The following is a 17,648-nucleotide window of genomic DNA, read 5'->3' on the forward strand; positions in this document are numbered from 1 at the left end:
ATGTCTCTGCCAAAGATTTGGGGCTTTGTATATGTGTGTGAGTGTGAGTGTGAGTGTGAGTGTGAGTGTGAGTGTGAGTGTGTGTGTGTGTGTGTGTGTGTGTGTGTGATATATATATATATATATATATATTATATATATATATATATATATATATATATATATATAATATATATATATATATATATATATAAAAAACAGCATCGACCAGTATAAGATATAATGAAAAATTAAATTAGCACCGCATTTTGAACCTTTCTGATAAAAGTTAAAACAAATAAAACTTAATTAAGGTCTCTGCCAGCGATCATTGCAGAGTGTGCAGATACATTCACTGCCATAGCACCGGACTTATATATGTCGATATATTGTAAAATACAGCAATATACATGTATCTACCAAAAGCTTTATTGACTAAATGCTCATTGTAAATAGACGCTAAAAAATGGTAAAAAAAAAAAAAAAAAAAAAAAAGTGCAGATTTTACAAATAAAACCTCCAGTTCTGAGTGTGCTTATTGATGCGTAGGTCTGGAAACCTTCTTCCATTCAGTATACTAGAAAATCGTAAAATACTTCAAGTGTACGAGACGTTATAAAAATATTTCCCTTCTTTGGAAAGTCCTCTTTGGTTAAATATACCTAGCGCAATGCACCGCACTGTACTAAATATTCCACATAAATTAATAATTTACAAGTACCTGAGCAAGTACATACAGCATAGCACCAAAGGCCACAGCTCAGTCCTTTTTTTTTTAGGATATTAGTAAATTAAAAAAGTTCAGTTGTCTCAGTAAACAGACTCCAACTGGTGTCGGAGCGTAGTGCAAAGTTCACACAAGGCTGCGACTCCTCACTTCAGGTGGGCCGGCTTGAAGATGGGTCGACGTGGAGCGGGTCTGAAACCAAACAGAACAGTATGTTATCTGATGTAATTCAGCAATGTATAATAGTCAAGGTATTTAGACTTATCTATATTTACTATGTAAAACACAAAATAATTGAATTCTCACTATGACTATGGGATAGCGGGGAAGTGGGGCTCCTAGGCTGTCCCTCAAGCTAGGGGACCCTATGCTATCCCTAAACTCAGGGATACTCCTGATGGTGGAGAGATCTGAGCCTCCTACCTAGCCCTGCTCCTGACAAGTCCTGATCTGATTCCCCCTCCCCTCAGGGAGGGATGGGACTGGAGTGTGATGAAGCCCACAGATTAAGACAGACAAGGGAAAACTAAACTATGTCACGCATCACATGTACACACACACACACACACACACACACACACACACACACACACACACACACACTAAGACAATAAGAGATGGAGGAGGACAGACAAGAGCAGGATGGAAGCTACAACAGAGGTAAACTCCACAACCACACCAAACTATGAGCACAACTTGCACCAGTAGGTCTGGGACATCACATCTCAGAGACCAACATAGAATAAAATATAGCTGGCATGGGTGGAAGGTTTCAACCAGCATAAATAGGAGGGTAGCAGATGTGATAGGCCTCCCCACAACATCTGACCAAAGGAGCAAGCAAACCAGCAAAGGTTAACTCTTGCTAGACTGACTATGAATTGGCACATAGCAGGTTCAAATTGTCTCTCCAGGACAAGAGACAAACTCTAGCGCAGCGCCACCTATTGGAAGTAGCGATCCTAAAAGTTAAATGTGGATTTTTGACAATCCTTTACATATGACTTAGGATATATATGCCAGATCAGAATCCCAATTTGAAGACACGGTGTTTCGGGGTGCTTGCCCCTCGTCAGTGCAAAGTATGGGCTGTCTGATCTGGCTCATGAGAAGCTTTGTGGGGACCACCAAGTCTGCCTGTGTGGAGTCCACACACCAGAGAAACCATCGGGCAGAGTGTCAGAATCTGCAATCTGAACAGCGCCCAACACCGCCATGACAGTTGGCAAAGTTTGTGCAAAACTCCGAGTGACATGAATGTGTTCAGTTCCGTCAAGTTGGTATTTACTAGCAGCAACAGATTTTGGTGGAGGGTAATAGTCATTTAGCCGAGTGGGTATTACAGTCCTTGGTACTAGTGTTCTTTGAAGGGATCATACCAGCCAAGAAGTGGCCAGACGCAGGCAGTTATCTTATGTTCATGGCTCGGGTGACACCCTAATACCAATTGTCTTAAAGAGTACAGGTCTGCGCAAGCAGAAAGTCACACCGCAGGTCAGAATACACCGTGGAAAAAAGAAACACAATGGACATGGGATTTCTCTAAATCCAATCCACTGTGCTTGTGCTGTACAATTCAGCGTTTTGGAAGCAGCACAAACACTGCCTCGAAAAAAAATGCAATTCCTGATTGTGGACATGGGCTCTAGGAGTAAAGTAAAACATAGAAGGAAGGAGGTGGGCGGGATGTTTACGTCTCGCTCATCTCCGCCCCTCCTCTTCTATTGGCCGGCCGCTGTGTGACGTCGCTGTGACGCCAAACGTCCCTCCCCCTTCAGGAAGAGGATGTTCACCGCCCACAGCGACGTCGCACAGCAGGTAAGTACGTGTGATGGGGGTTAACGACTTTGTGCGCCACGGGCAACTAATTGCCCGTGACGCACAAACGTCGGGGCGGGTGCGATCGATCGTGAAATTGCACGATAGATCGTACCGTGTAAAGCAGGCTTTAGAAACTACATAATTAATGCTGCCAATAGGTGACAGCATCTCTTACTGATACTACAAATTACGTCAGGAGGAGACCATGTAAATGGGATCTATCAAAGGTGCAGCAAAAAAATCATATCTTAGTCTGCAATGTTATATAGGGGGAGGATACATGTTATGCCGCTTTTATATATTGCAGACAAGGAAAATACTGCACAGTGGTTGCTAAGGCACTGTACCGTCATAGCGGCGCTGCCATAGTTGTCAACAGATATGATATTGGTGGAGTTTCATCTGGTGTGGGCAGTGTTTGCTAGGATCGAGGGGGCGATTTACCATCTGGATATATTGGCCGTTGCGCTGATGATGATGAGATTATGAGGCCATAATAAGAATTTACACGCCGTACAGGCTTTATTAGTAAGTACCTTCCCATTCCTTTCAGTTATGAAAATTAGTGACCCATCATCCTTGCAAATAGGACAAAATACCATGTAATGTTATAACAATCGCCGTTCTCAAGTCCATTTTACAAATGTATTACGATGATTGTTTTTTAATTGTGCAGCTCAGGTACAATATTGTCACATACAGCTCTGGATGAGACCGACATTATGGGGTTGAGAAACTCGTCAAAACAATTGACAAAAAAGAAAAAAAATTCAATTTCATCACAAAAGTGTATTTACGAGGGGCTGCTGATAAGTCTTTGGCTTTACCCAGACAGAAACAAGATAGGATGATGAAACTTTACATTTATTTCACATACTCTCCACTGATGAAACCAAACTTCTTACATCGGTATTCCAAGTTCTGTAAGCCTAGCAAAAAGAAGGATTTCAGCTGTGCCTCAAACCAGGCATCCGTAGCAGCCATGGCATCAGAAATGGTGTGAAATTTGATACCCTTGAAGTATTTCTTCACATTTGGAAACAGATGATAGTCGGAGGGAGCTAGATCTGGTGAATAAGGTGGGTGGTCACCAGCTGGAAGCCCGGCTCTGCCAGTTTTGCCGTGGTCGCTTGTGCAGTGTGAGCGGAGGCGTTGTCTTGCAGGAACAAGATTCCTTTGGACAGCTTGCCGCACCTTTTGGCCTTCAGAGCTGCCTTCAATTGGTCCAAAAGCTCAATGTAATACCTTGCATTGGTGGTGGAACCCTTTTGAAGGTAGTCCACTAGCAGCACGCCCTCCTTATCCCAGAATACAGACGCCATCACCTTAGTGGCTCATTTTTACACCATGAACTTCTTTAGACAAGGAGAACCACTGTGCCTTCACTCTTTTGACTGCTCCTTGTTTTCAGGGTCATACAAATAAATCCAGGTCTCATCCATAGTGACCAGTCGATCTAGGAAGTTTTTATCAGTCCGGAAATGCTGCAAATGGACTGGGAAGTTTTCACTCGCAGGCTTCTCTAATCTGTTGTCAGACATTTGGGGACCCACTTTGCAGATCGCTTCCTCATATCCAAATGTTCATGGATAATGACACAAACACGTCACGGGAAATCCCCATGATGTCTGCTATTGCTTTAGCTGAAATTCGTGGATTCTCCGGTATGAGGTTGTGCACAGCATCGACGATCTCCGGAACAACAGCCACTCTCGGTCGTCCAGGACGTTCCTCATCTTTGGTGCTGAAGTGGCCCATTTTAAATTTGTCAACCCAGTTCTTAACTGTGGAATATGAAGGGCATTGATCCGCCAATGTCTGCGACATATCACCATGAATATCCTTCGTGGACTTTCCTTGCAGAAACAAGAATTTTATCCCTCCTCTGCTCTCAGTTGCTGTGAATATCACATTATACTCCGCCATGTTGTTTTCCTGCGTGCGTAGAACACTGTTGCCATAAGCAACAAACACAATTTTGAATATATTAGCTACATAAGGCTTTCATGTGATGTAACATTTGTTACCATACAAACAAAAAAGATCACAAAGCCAAAGACTTATGAGTAGCCCTTCGTATAGCAGGAATAAGAGTTATGAGGTGATTCTGGGCCATATCTCCACATAGCTACTTCTGATCTTATGCCATGAAGTCACATATTTTCCCAGAGTGGAGGGAGAGCTATCAGACTTCAAACTCTTATCGCACTCTGCTCGATCACATTGAGGACTTCTGTGCGACTATTCCATCACAGCTGCACAGTCCTCTCTGTTCCGTAACTGTCCAGCTGCACTGTCCTCTATATCATTTCTATGCACCACCGCACAGTCCTCTCTATTCTTTCCTTGCACAGGTGCACAGTCCTCTCTATTCTTTCCCTGCACAGCTGCACAGTCCTCTCTATTCTTTCCCTGCACAGCTGCACAGTCCACTCTATTCTTTCCCTGCACCACCGCACAGTCCTCTCTATTCTTTCCCTGCACAGCTGCACAGTCCACTCTATTCTTTCCCTGCACCACCGCACAGTCCTCTCTATTATTTCCCTGCACAGCTGCACAGTCCTCTCTATTCTTTCCTTGCACAGCTGCACAGTCCTCTCTATTCTTTCCTTGCACAGCTGCACAGTCCTCTCTATTCTTTCCTTGCACAGCTACACCATCCTCTCTATTCTTTCCTTGCACAGTCCTCTCTATTCTTTCCCTGCACAGCTGCACAGTCCTTTCTATTCTTTCCCTGCACAGCTCTCTCCATTTTTTCCCCCCTGCACTGCTGCACGGTCCTCTCCATTCTTTCCCTGCAGCACTGCATAGTCCTTTCTTTTCTATGTTGTATAGCTGCACAGTCCTTTCTTTTCATTTCCTGCACTGTCCTCTCCATTCTTTCCCTGTAGAGTCATCTTTATTCTTTCCCTGCAGTGCTGCAAAGTCCTTTCTTTTCTATTCTATCCAGCTGCACAGTCCTCTCCATGCTTTCCCTGGACAGCTGCACAGTACTTTCTTTTCTATCCTATACAGCTGCACAGTCCTTGCTTTTCCTCCCCTGCACAGTCCTCTGCATTCTTTCCCTGTAAAGTCCTCTATTTTTTCCCTGCATCGCTGCACAGTCCTTTCTTTCCTATACAGCTGCACAGTCCTCTCCATTCTTTTGGTGCACAGTCCTTTCTTTTCTATCCTATACAGCTGCACAGTCCTCTCTTTTCCTCCCCTGCACAGTTCTCTCCATTTTTTCTGCACCGCTGCACAGTCCTTTCTTTTCTATCCTAAACAGCTGCACAGTCCTCTCTAATCTTTCCCTGCACAGTCCTCTCTAATCCTTTACTGCACAGACTATGCAGAAATGTGAAGCTGCATGTGATTACTGTCCATGGAAAACACAGTAACCCACTAGACACCAGGCTTTTTTACTGCCTTAAACAACCATTATCAACTTCACTGTCCTAGACCTCATGAATGTTACCATAAACTCCTTGACTACCCTGGACCACCAGGTATGTTGGAATTTTTTTTTCTTTTCAGAATCCCAGGGATTTTGTTGGCAGGCTAGTCTCTATCCTACGCTACTATTAAACTCCGCATAAATTCATTAAGGGTTTGTACACACTGGCAAATGTATATTTATCAGGAGGGAAATATGCGGCATAGTAGAGATTTTATAATATCTCATCCATGCAAGTCAAAAGTTTACATATACTAAGAGTACTATGCCTTTAAACAATATGGGACAGCCCATATGATGATGTCATGTCTTTGGAAGCTTCTGATAGGGTTATTGGCAATATCTGAATTAATTAGAGACACACCTGTGGATGTATTTTAATGCACACCTGAAACACACTGCTTCTTTCTGTAGCATCATGGGAAAATCAAAAGAAATCAGCCAAGATCTCAGAAAGAGAATTGTGAACTTGTACAAGTCTGCTTCATTCTTGGGTGCAATTTCCAGATTCCTGAAGGTGCTTCATTCATCTGTACAAACAATTATTTACAAGAACAAACAAGATGGGAATGTCCAGCCATCATACCGCTCAGGAAGGAGACGGGTTCTGTGTATCAGAGATAAACGTGCTTTGGTCAGACATGTGCATATCAACCCAAGAACAAAAGCAAAAGACCTTGTGAAGATGCTGGCGGAAGCTGGTAAGATTGTGTCTTTATCCACAGTGAAACAAATACTGTATTGACATGGGCTGAAAGGCCTCTCTGCCAGGAAGAAGCCACTAGTCCAAAAGTAACATAAAAAAGTCAGATTAATGTTTGGAAATGCACACAGGTACACAGACATTAATATTTGGAGACATGTCCTGTGGACTGATGAAACTAAAATTAAACTGTTTGGTCATAATGACCATCGTTACATTTATAGGAAAAAGGGAGAAGCTTTGAAGCCTAAGAACATCATCCCAACTGTGAAACACGGTGGTGGCAGCATCATGTTGTGGGGTTGTTTTCCTGCAGGAGGGACTGGTGCACTTCACAAAATAGATGGCATCATGAGGAAAGAAGATTATGTGGCAATACTGAATATATTTGTGATAAATTCAACTTACAGCAATTCTGCTATGTGTGAATACGGCCCATATTACAGTCCAGAAGACCATGAATTTCTGGTTGACTGCTCATCAGCGCATTTTCTGAAAATGCTTTTATGCTTTTTTTTTTTATTTTCTATATTGCAAAGATAATGAATTTTTCACTCGTACAGAAAATCTGTCTGTAATTCATTGTAGGTGTTGTAGTGGAGCGGTGGGAACACTGTTAGTATTACTGAATAAACAGCCTCCGCAGTGCAAAGACCACACACTGCAATAAATCTAACAGCCCGGGGATCCTCGGGAAGCCATGAATCTGAGCCTGCGCGCTCTGCTCTCCAGTCTTTTAAGTTTGTCTCCTCTCTATCGTAGATCAGGAAGGTAATGCACTTGTGCATTGAGAGGGACACTAATGAATGGACGCCGAGCTCGGGCCTTTCCTAGCCGCATAATCTACAACCAGAAGGAAAGCGTGATCGGCCTTCTCCGATTACGGTCACAATTCATGCCAGGGCTGAATACATCTCACCATTTATCATCTAGTCAATCAGTTGATGCAAAACTCACGTCATACACACATTTGACCATTTTCGGTGCATATGTTCTGAACGAATGGGTGTTTAAGGGTTACCATACAATAGGCAGCAATGCGGCAACATTAGGACCATTGGATAGAGAGGTCCAATCCTGATTGGTCTGTACAGCTATACACCCTTCCTCAGAGGAACTACATTTTGGGCAGAGTGGGAAGAGAGAAACACCTTCTGGGTGGCAAACCTTGTCATCATGGGTGGCCCAATTTAATGGTGATGGCCCCATCTGTACACCACTGGGTACTTTCATGGCATTCTGAAGTGCGCAATGTTCCTAATACCTGTCACGGGCGATATGGAGAATGCTAGGGACAGGGGCTCCTAGACTGGGGAGCCCTAACTATCCCTGATCTCAGAGTTACCTCTGAAGGTGATGATGTCTGAGCCGCCTTCCTAGCCCTGCTCCTGACCAGCCCTGATCTTATACCCCCTTACCCCAGGAGGGGGTCGGGACAGGAGTGTGATAAAACCATAAGAGATATACGAACAGGGGATCCAAAACTTTATCACAGCGTATCACACAGAGGTATAAAACAATAAGAGATAAGGGGGAAAATAAGAGCAGGGAGGAAACAAGACGATGGGAGACCTCCACAACAACTCCAAGCACCACACAATATAATCCCCAGCAGGACTGGGACACAACAGCACACAGATCAACACAGCAATAAACTATAGTCGGCATGGGAAGACAGATTACGCCATCTTAAAAAGGTAAGGAGCAAATGTTATTGAGATTACATGTTGTTGAAAACCTGAGGTAACCAGCAGGATAGCAGAGCTTAACTTTTGCTAGCCTGACCATGGAGGTGCACACAGCTGGTCAATGCCCGAGCCTGCCTGTGTACCTCAGAAACACCAGAGAAACCATGGGGTGGAGTGTCAGAATCTGTAGTGTGAACAGCATCTTATGCTACCATAACAATTGACGAGTTTTGAGCAAAACTCCGTGTGACAATACCAATGAATGACAGCAAAATGTGGCACCAAAGAAGGCTGGCTACTATTTATATAACTAAGAATGAGAATGAATTCCTGGATATCATCGCAACGTCTGTGTTCTATCAAGACAAGATTCCTTCTCCAATTCCTTAAAGGGGGTGAACCAAGATCACAACCTATCTATCTGTCTATGTTAATATCTATCAATCCATCCTAATATCTATCCATCCATCTATCCATTCATCTATCTTATAATATCTATCTCTCTCTCTCTATCGATCTATCTATCCCACTATCTATCTATCTATCTATCTATCCCACTATCTATCTATCTATCTATCTATCCATCTATCTATCCATCCCACTATCTATCCATCCCACGATCTATCTATCCATCTATCGATCTATCTATCTATCTACATATCTATCTATCTATCTATCCCTCTATCCATCTATCGATCTATCTATCTATCTACATATCTATCTATCTATCTATCCATCCCTCTATCTATCTATCCCACTATCTATCTATCTATCCCTCTATCTATCTATCCCACTATCTATCTATCTATCTATCTATCTATCTATCTATCCATTATCTATCTATCTCACTATCTATCTACATATCTATCTATCTACATATCTATCTATCTATCTATCTATCTATCTATCCCTCTATCCATCTATCTATCCATCTATCTATCTATCCCTCTATCTATCCATCTATCTATCCCTCTATCTATCTATCTATCTATCTATCCCTCTATCTATCTATCTATCCCTCTATCTATCTATCTATCTATCTATCTATCTATCCCTCTATCCCTCTATCTATCTATCTATCCCTCTCTATCTATCTAACCTAATATCCATCTATCTTAATAATTGTCAATCCCTATATCTGTGCAGACATGTCGCAGTACCCGCTATGTTCTCTGTGTCTGCAGACATGTCTCAGTACCCGCTATGTCCTCTGTGTCTGCAGACATGTCGCAGTACCCGCTATGTCCTCTGTGTCTGCAGACATGTCTCAGTACCCGCTATGTTCTCTGTGTCTGCAGACATGTCTCAGTACCCGCTATGTCCTCTGTGTCTGCAGACATGTCGCAGTACCCGCTATGACCTATGTTTCTGCAGACACGTCTCAGTACCCGCTATGTCCTCTGTGTCTGCACACGTCGCAGTACCCGCTATGTTGTCTGTGTCTGCACACATGTCGCAGTACCCGGTATGTCCTCTGTGTCTGCAGACACGTCTCAGTACCCGGTATGTCCTCTGTGTCTGCAGACACGTCTCAGTACCCGGTATGTCCTCTGTGTCTGCAGACATGTCGCAGTACCCGGTATGTCCTCTGTGTCTGCAGACACGTCTCAGTACCCGGTATGTCCTCTGTGTCTGCAGACATGTCGCAGTACCCGCTATGTCCTATGTTTCTGCAGACATGTCGCAGTACCCGGTATGTTCTCTGTGTCTGTAGACATGTCGCAGTATCGGTATGTCCTATGTTTCTGTAGACCTGTCGCAGTACCCGGTATGTTCTGTGTCTGTAGACATGTAACAGTACCCGCTATGTCCTATGTTTCAACAGACACGTCGCAGTATGTCCTCTGTGTCTGCAGACACGTCTCAGTACCCGCTATGTCCTATGTTTCTACAGACATGTCTCAGTACCCGCTATGTTCTCTGTGTCTGCAGACATGTCGCAGTACCCGGTATGTCCTCTGTGTCTGCAGACATGTCGCAGTACCCGGTATGTCCTCTGTGTCTGCAGACATGTCGCAGTACCCGCTATGTTCTCTGTGTCTGCAGACATGTCTCAGTACCCGCTATGTCCTCTGTGTCTGCAGACATGTCGCAGTACCCGCTATGTCCTCTGTGTCTGCAGACATGTCTCAGTACCCGCTATGTTCTCTGTGTCTGCAGACATGTCTCAGTACCCGCTATGTCCTCTGTGTCTGCAGACATGTCGCAGTACCCGCTATGACCTATGTTTCTGCAGACACGTCTCAGTACCCGCTATGTCCTCTGTGTCTGCACACGTCGCAGTACCCGCTATGTTGTCTGTGTCTGCACACATGTCGCAGTACCCGGTATGTCCTCTGTGTCTGCAGACACGTCTCAGTACCCGGTATGTCCTCTGTGTCTGCAGACACGTCTCAGTACCCGGTATGTCCTCTGTGTCTGCAGACATGTCGCAGTACCCGGTATGTCCTCTGTGTCTGCAGACACGTCTCAGTACCCGGTATGTCCTCTGTGTCTGCAGACATGTCGCAGTACCCGCTATGTCCTATGTTTCTGCAGACATGTCGCAGTACCCGGTATGTTCTCTGTGTCTGCAGACATGTCGCAGTATCGGTATGTCCTATGTTTCTGCAGACATGTAGCAGTACCTGCTATGTCCTATGTTTCTGTAGACCTGTCGCAGTACCCGGTATGTTCTGTGTCTGTAGACATGTAACAGTACCCGCTATGTCCTATGTTTCAACAGACACGTCGCAGTATGTCCTCTGTGTCTGCAGACACGTCTCAGTACCCGCTATGTCCTATGTTTCTACAGACATGTCTCAGTACCCCGCTATGTTCTCTGTGTCTGCAGACATGTCGCAGTACCCGGTATGTCCTCTGTGTCTGCAGACATGTCGCAGTACCCGGTATGTCCTCTGTGTCTGCAGACATGTCGCAGTACCCGCTATGTTCTCTGTGTCTGCAGACATGTCGCAGTACCCGGTATGTTCTCTGTGTCTGCAGACATGTCTCAGTACCCGGTATGTCCTCTGTGTCTGCAGACATGTCTCAGTACCCGCTATGTTCTCTGTGTCTGCAGACACGTCTCAGTACCCGGTATTTCCTCTGTGTCTGCACACATGTCGCAGTACCCGCTATGTCCTCTGTGTCTGCAGACATGTCGCAGTACCCGCTATGTTCTCTGTGTCTGCACACGTCGCAGTACCCGCTATGTTGTCTGTGTCTGCAGACATGTCGCAGTACCCGGTATGTCCTCTGTGTCTGCACACATGTTGCAGTACCCACTATGTCCTATGTTTCTGCAGACATGTCTCAGTACCCGGTATGTCCTCTGTGTCTGCAGACATGTCGCAGTACCCGATATGTCCTCAGTGTCTGCAGGCACGTCTCAGTACCCGCTATGTCCTCTGTGTCTGCAGACACGTCTCAGCACCCGCTATGTCCTATGTTTCTGCAGACATGTCGCAGTACCCGCTATGTCCTATGTTTCTGCAGACACGTCGCAGTATGTCCTCTGTGTCTGCAGACATGTCGCAGTACCCGCTATGTCCTATGTTTCTGCAGACACGTCGCAGTATGTCCTCTGTGTCTACAGACACGTCTCAGTACCCGGTATGTCCTCTGTGTCTGCAGACATGTCGCAGTACCCGGTATGTCCTCTGTGTCTGCAGACACGTCTCAGTACCCGGTATGTCCTCTGTGTCTGCAGACATGTCACAGTACCCGCTATGTCCTCTGTGTCTGCAGACATGTCGCAGTACCCGGTATGTCCTCTGTGTCTGCAGACACGTCTCAGTACCCGCTATGTCCTATGTTTCTGCAGACATGTCGCAGTACCCGGTATGTTCTCTGTGTCTGCAGACATGTCTCAGTACACGGTATGTCCTCTGTGTCTGCAGACATGTCGCAGTACCCGGTATGTCCTCTGTGTCTGCAGACATGTCTCAGTACCCGCTATGTTCTCTGTGTCTGCAGACATGTCTCAGTACCCGCTATGTCCTCTGTGTCTGCAGACATGTCGCAGTACCCGCTATGTTCTCTGTGTCTGCACACGTCGCAGTACCCGCTATGTTGTCTGTGTCTGCACACATGTCGCAGTACCCGCTATGTTCTCTGTGTCTGCAGACACGTCGCAGTACCCGGTATGTTCTCTGTGTCTGCAGACACGTCTCAGTACCCGGTATGTCCTCTGTGTCTGCAGACATGTCGCAGTACCCGGTATGTCCTCTGTGTCTGCAGACATGTCTCAGTACCCGCTATGTCCTCTGTGTCTGCAGACATGTCTCAGTACCCGGTATGTCCTCTGTGTCTGCACACATGTCGCAGTACCCGCTATGTCCTCTGTGTCTGCAGACATGTCGCAGTACCCGCTATGTTCTCTGTGTCTGCACACGTCGCAGTACCCGCTATGTTGTCTGTGTCTGCACACATGTCGCAGTACCCACTATGTTCTCTGTGTCTGCACACATGTCACAGTACCCGCTATGTCCTATGTGTCTGCAGACACGTCTCAGTACCCGCTATGTCCTCTGTGTCTGCAGACATGTCGCAGTACCCGCTATGTCCTATGTGTCTGCAGACACGTCTCAGTACCCGCTATGTCCTCTGTGTCTGCAGACATGTCGCAGTACCCGCTATGTCCTCTGTGTCTGCAGACATGTCGCAGTACCCGCTATGTCCTCTGTGTCTGCAGACATGTCGCAGTACCCGCTATGTCCTATGTTTCTGCAGACATGTCTCAGTACCCGGTATGTCCTCTGTGTCTGCAGACATGTCGTAGTACCCGGTATGTCCTCTGTGTCTGCAGACACGTCTCAGTACCCGCTATGTCCTCTGTGTCTGCAGACACGTCTCAGTACCCGCTATGACCAATGTTTCTGCAGACACGTCTCAGTACCCGCTATGTTCTCTGTGTCTGCAGACACGTCTCAGTACCCGCTATGTCCTCTGTGTCTGCAGACATGTCGCAGTACCCGCTATGTCCTCTGTGTCTGCAGACATGTCGCAGTACCCGCTATGTCCTCTGTGTCTGCAGACATGTCGCAGTACCCGCTATGTTCTCTGTGTCTGCACACGTCGCAGTACCCGCTATGTTGTCTGTGTCTGCACACATGTCGCAGTACCCGCTATGTTCTCTGTGTCTGCAGACATGTCGCAGTACCCGGTATGTTCTCTGTGTCTGCAGACATGTCTCAGTACCCGCTATGTTCTCTGTGTCTGCACACGTCGCAGTACCCGCTATGTTGTCTGTGTCTGCACACATGTCGCAGTGTGAAGCCCCACAGGTGTTGTGTCGGTGCATTACCTTCAGGGACTCCACTCGGCTGGACCTTGTCACAGGTAGGAGATCTTCTTTTTGTCGTGACGCCACTCTCAGAATTGCGGTCAGTGGGGACCGCCACTGCAGATTAAGGGATGCCTGGGGCTGATGGTGGGTGCAGTAGGGTGTAGTAGCCTCCTGAGAGTGAGGCAAGCCCCAGGGCCCTGTGTAGGTGTGTAGAACCACAAGGCGCAGAATAACTCCACACAAGCAGGATGTCTTTCAGGGGTTTTACTCACAGTTGATGGCAGGGTGAGTAACCCGGGCGTAGCTGGGATGAACCAGGCTGGAACCAGGTATCCTTCAGGCTGACTTATGATGGTGACTACCGACTCGCCTTCCTTAGCCCTCAGTGGTTTGGGGTAACCCCGACTTTTAGTCCCTATGGGGGTCACCCAGGGAAGTTGCTGAAGCCTCTCTCCCCTTCGTTTGCCGTTTGCTTGTCGCCTGGACCAGATCACTCCAGCTGCTTGCCTCCTGTGAACTATGGGCCCTAACTGTGGCTACGTGGCTGCGGCTTTTGTGGTGTTGTGGTGTGGGCTTTGAGGGCCCCACACCGGCAGGTTTAGCAAGGAAAGGTGGATCTATCCCCGCTCCGGGATCTGCCGCCCGTTTGGGCCTGGTACTCCCTAGCAGTCTCCTTACTTCCCACTCTGTGCTCTCTCTTTAGCTGGAGACGGGTTTCGGGTAGCACTCCTAGGTGACCGTTCTCCCCCGTCGGTAGCCACTGCGCGGGCGCTGTCAGACTGCAACAGCCCCAGGGGTAGGGGTCAGCTCCTCTCGGAGCTCCCTGGACTCTGCACTGCACTGAACTGGCTCACTGCTCCTCCTCTCCTGTTCTTGCCTACGCCACCTAGCAACCAGGCTCTCTTACCACACCCCTTGAGAGGAGATGGAGGCTTTTGGCCCCCTCCACTATTCCAGTGGAGGTGAAGGCTTTTCCCCCTCCTGGGATCCCCAGGGGTCCTCTCATAGGTACATGTGTGAGACCTGATCACTATGCGCCTGTGTAGTCACACCTCGGTCAGCCTTCTGGATTACCTGTATTGTACTGTCCCCAGCATGGGTGCAGTACTCAGTGGTGCCTGACCAGGTCAGGGGCGCCACATTCCCCCTTAGTTATCACCAGCACATCCTCGGGCTGCAAGACAACATTTTAAAAATGCATAAAACAGTAAAAACATGGTAAAACATTTAAAACCACCAGGTACCATACATCACCACCCTCCACCCACAAGTCCATTAACCCACCCAAACCCTTTCAGGAGGCAGGTCACCGGTCCTTTTGGTAACCAGGTCTGGGCCATCCGTTTCCCCAGACCTTTCCTCCAATCTGCCTCTCCTGTTGGCCGCGCCTTCAGCCACTTCTGGCAGGATGTAGAGGCGGCTTTCATGGTCTGGTGGTCTTCAGGGCATACCTGGCCTGGTGAAGCCGCGCCTTCAGCCACTTCTGGCAGGATCCAGAGGTGGCCTTCACAGTTGGTGCTGACCAGGTACCCTCTTTGTGGTGGAGAGCCAGGCCCCATAAACAGGCATGCTCTCTGGTCGCAGGTGAGCCAAGGCCCTATATACGGACGTGCTCCCTGGTTGCAGACGAGCCAAGCCCCTAAACAGGCTGACTCTGGTGGTGGTGGTGCCCTCTGGTGTAACTATTTACACTGCGAGAGTTTGTGGCTATAGCCAGTTCATAGCCTTAAGGTTCATTTCTCACATTAGTTTATGTGGGCACATCTCTTAAACAGTAACGTTGCAAACTTTCAAACTGGTCAAACAGTAACTTGGTGTACTTTACTTTATGCAGATTCCTCTACTCTTCCATACCAGGGCTTGGGCCTGTAGGGCTGCGGCACCTGTTGGTTTCTTGATCTCTTTCATCATCCGTGGGTTCTTTGTATTTTCTTTCTTCTTCTTCAGTGTCTGTTTCTCTTTCTTTAGGACATGGTGTTACATCTAGCGCATACCAGCCTCTTTCTCCTTGATGCATGGTAAACTGCACTGTGTCTCACATCCTTAGGTTTCTTCCAGGATGTCCTCTGGGCAAATGAGCTCTCACGTCTCTTCTGTTGACAAAAATGCCTTCTTTCATACCAGGTGCTACGATGAAGCCGTATCCTGATTTTAGGCTAAAATCTTCCACTACTCCTCGACAAAGGGGTCCTCTGACCTGGGCTTTGGCTCTTCTCAGGAACCGTTTCTCCTCTAGGTCTCTGGCCGTTATTTCATCTCTTTGCTCTGGGGACTGCGGTGCAGGGAAAGACTGGGTTCTGTTACGGCGCCGTGTCTTGCGGACTGGATTCTGCGAGGTACAGCTTACAAGCTCCCAGGTGAGGCTTTTGGGCAAATCTTCTTCAGCAGACGGTGTTAGGTCTTCCTCATCCCAGCGGGAATATGGCAACATCTCCGGCTCTGGGTATGGATCCACTGCTGGTGGCTCCTGAGTCAGCTCCTCAGCTTCCTGGCCTCCCCTCCCCCTTAGTTCTTCTGAGCACTCCTTTGGTGGCAGTGCTGGGGATGGACTTTCATCAGCAGGCCCAGGCGGGGGACTCTTTGGCGTGGTTGCTGCAGGGGTTGCCGGAATCCTCTTGGGGGTATGCGGAGGTAGCATGTACCGGTCCACCATCTCCTGTGGGAACCTGGCCTCCAGGTCAGCCTTCAGCTGCCAGTATGCGGGGTCCTCACCTACCAGGGACTTCCTAGCAGGGACTTCCTTAGACTGGGGAGCGGTGTCTGCTCTGGCCTTGCGGGCCGGGGTAAACAATGATACGTCTGTCTTTTCTTGGCGGGCCGGGCAGGGCATCGCTGCGGCGGCCTGGATCGGCGTCGCTGTCGCGGCTTGGATCGGCGTCGCAGCTGCGATGGGGTCTTTGCAGGCTGGGCTGGGCGTCGCTGCAGCGATCTGGGCTTGGCGGGCCGCACCTGACGGGGCTGCGGCCTGGTTCAGCACCTCACTTGCGGCGCGGACGAGCGTTGCGGCTGCGGTAGGGTCTCGGCGGGCCGGGCCTAGCATGGCGGCGGCCTGGGTCAGCGTCACACCTGCGGCGCGGATGAGGGTCGCGGTGGCAGCCGGTTCTCTGCGGGCCGGACTGGGCGTCGCTGCAGGGACCGGGTCTTGGTGGGCCGAGCAGGGCATCGCTGCGGCGGCCTGAGCTTGGCGGGCTGCACCTGGCGTGGCTGCGGCCTGCTTCAGCGTCGCCGCGCCGGACGCCTCTTCAGGGACCGCGGACGTGGCAGCAGGGGTCGGGGCACTCGCGCTGGCAGGGGCATCACTGGACTCACCCATCGGTGGCAGCATCGGGGTCTGAGTCGTCACCGCCCGGTCTGGCACTCGGCGCGCGGCTCTCTCTTCATAGGCCTGAACCGCCGCGGTCATTCCCAGGAACTCCGCACGTCCCTCTCTGATCTGCCTTCCGACCCTGGCCTCCAGTTGATCGCAGAACTCGGCAAGCTCCCGACACCACCAGGCAGTGGAGCCTGGCTCTGGGTCTCTGCATTCAGACGCCATTTTCTCTAACAACAAGCTGCTGGCTTCTTTTCCGTTCCGCCGTCTCTGGACGCTTCCGCTCTCTTCACAAGCGAGGTCAGAACTCTGCAGGGGATCTCTGGGTAGCCACACCTCTTCGTGGGCGGTAACTTCTCCCAGCGCGGGCTGCTGTTGTTTTTCAGCGCGCTTTTCATGGTGGCAATATGGCGGCGCTTCCAATTTTTCAAGCGGACCGCCCAGGCACATGGTCACCTGTCTGGACAGGTCTAGTCCTTATCCTGTTCGTGACGCCAGATGTGAAGCCCCACAGGTGTTGTGTCGGTGCATTACCTTCAGGGACTCCACTCGGCTGGACCTTGTCACAGGTAGGAGATCTTCTTTTTGTCGTGACGCCACTCTCAGAATTGCGGTCAGTGGGGACCGCCACTGCAGATTAAGGGATGGGGCTGATGGTGGGTGCAGTAGGGTGTAGTAGCCTCCTGAGAGTGAGGCAAGCCCCAGGGCCCTGTGT

At 48.5% G+C, this 17,648-nt stretch overlaps 1 protein-coding gene across 2 annotated transcripts in view; it reads right to left on the bottom strand.

Moving 5' to 3' along the window:
- Positions 1-208: 208 nt before the first annotated feature.
- Positions 209-17,648, bottom strand: part of ADAM12 (ADAM metallopeptidase domain 12) — a 779,249-nt gene continuing 761,809 nt past the window's right edge. For both annotated transcript variants that reach the window (XM_075348446.1, XM_075348445.1), the window contains exon 23: positions 209-898. In XM_075348446.1, the coding sequence (XP_075204561.1) occupies positions 853-898 (46 nt within the window). In that variant the 3' untranslated portion in view covers positions 209-852. The remainder of the gene's footprint in view (positions 899-17,648) is intronic.

The sequence above is a fragment of the Anomaloglossus baeobatrachus genome, chromosome 5 (assembly GCF_048569485.1).
Source record: "Anomaloglossus baeobatrachus isolate aAnoBae1 chromosome 5, aAnoBae1.hap1, whole genome shotgun sequence".
Lineage (NCBI taxonomy): Eukaryota > Metazoa > Chordata > Amphibia > Anura > Aromobatidae > Anomaloglossus > Anomaloglossus baeobatrachus.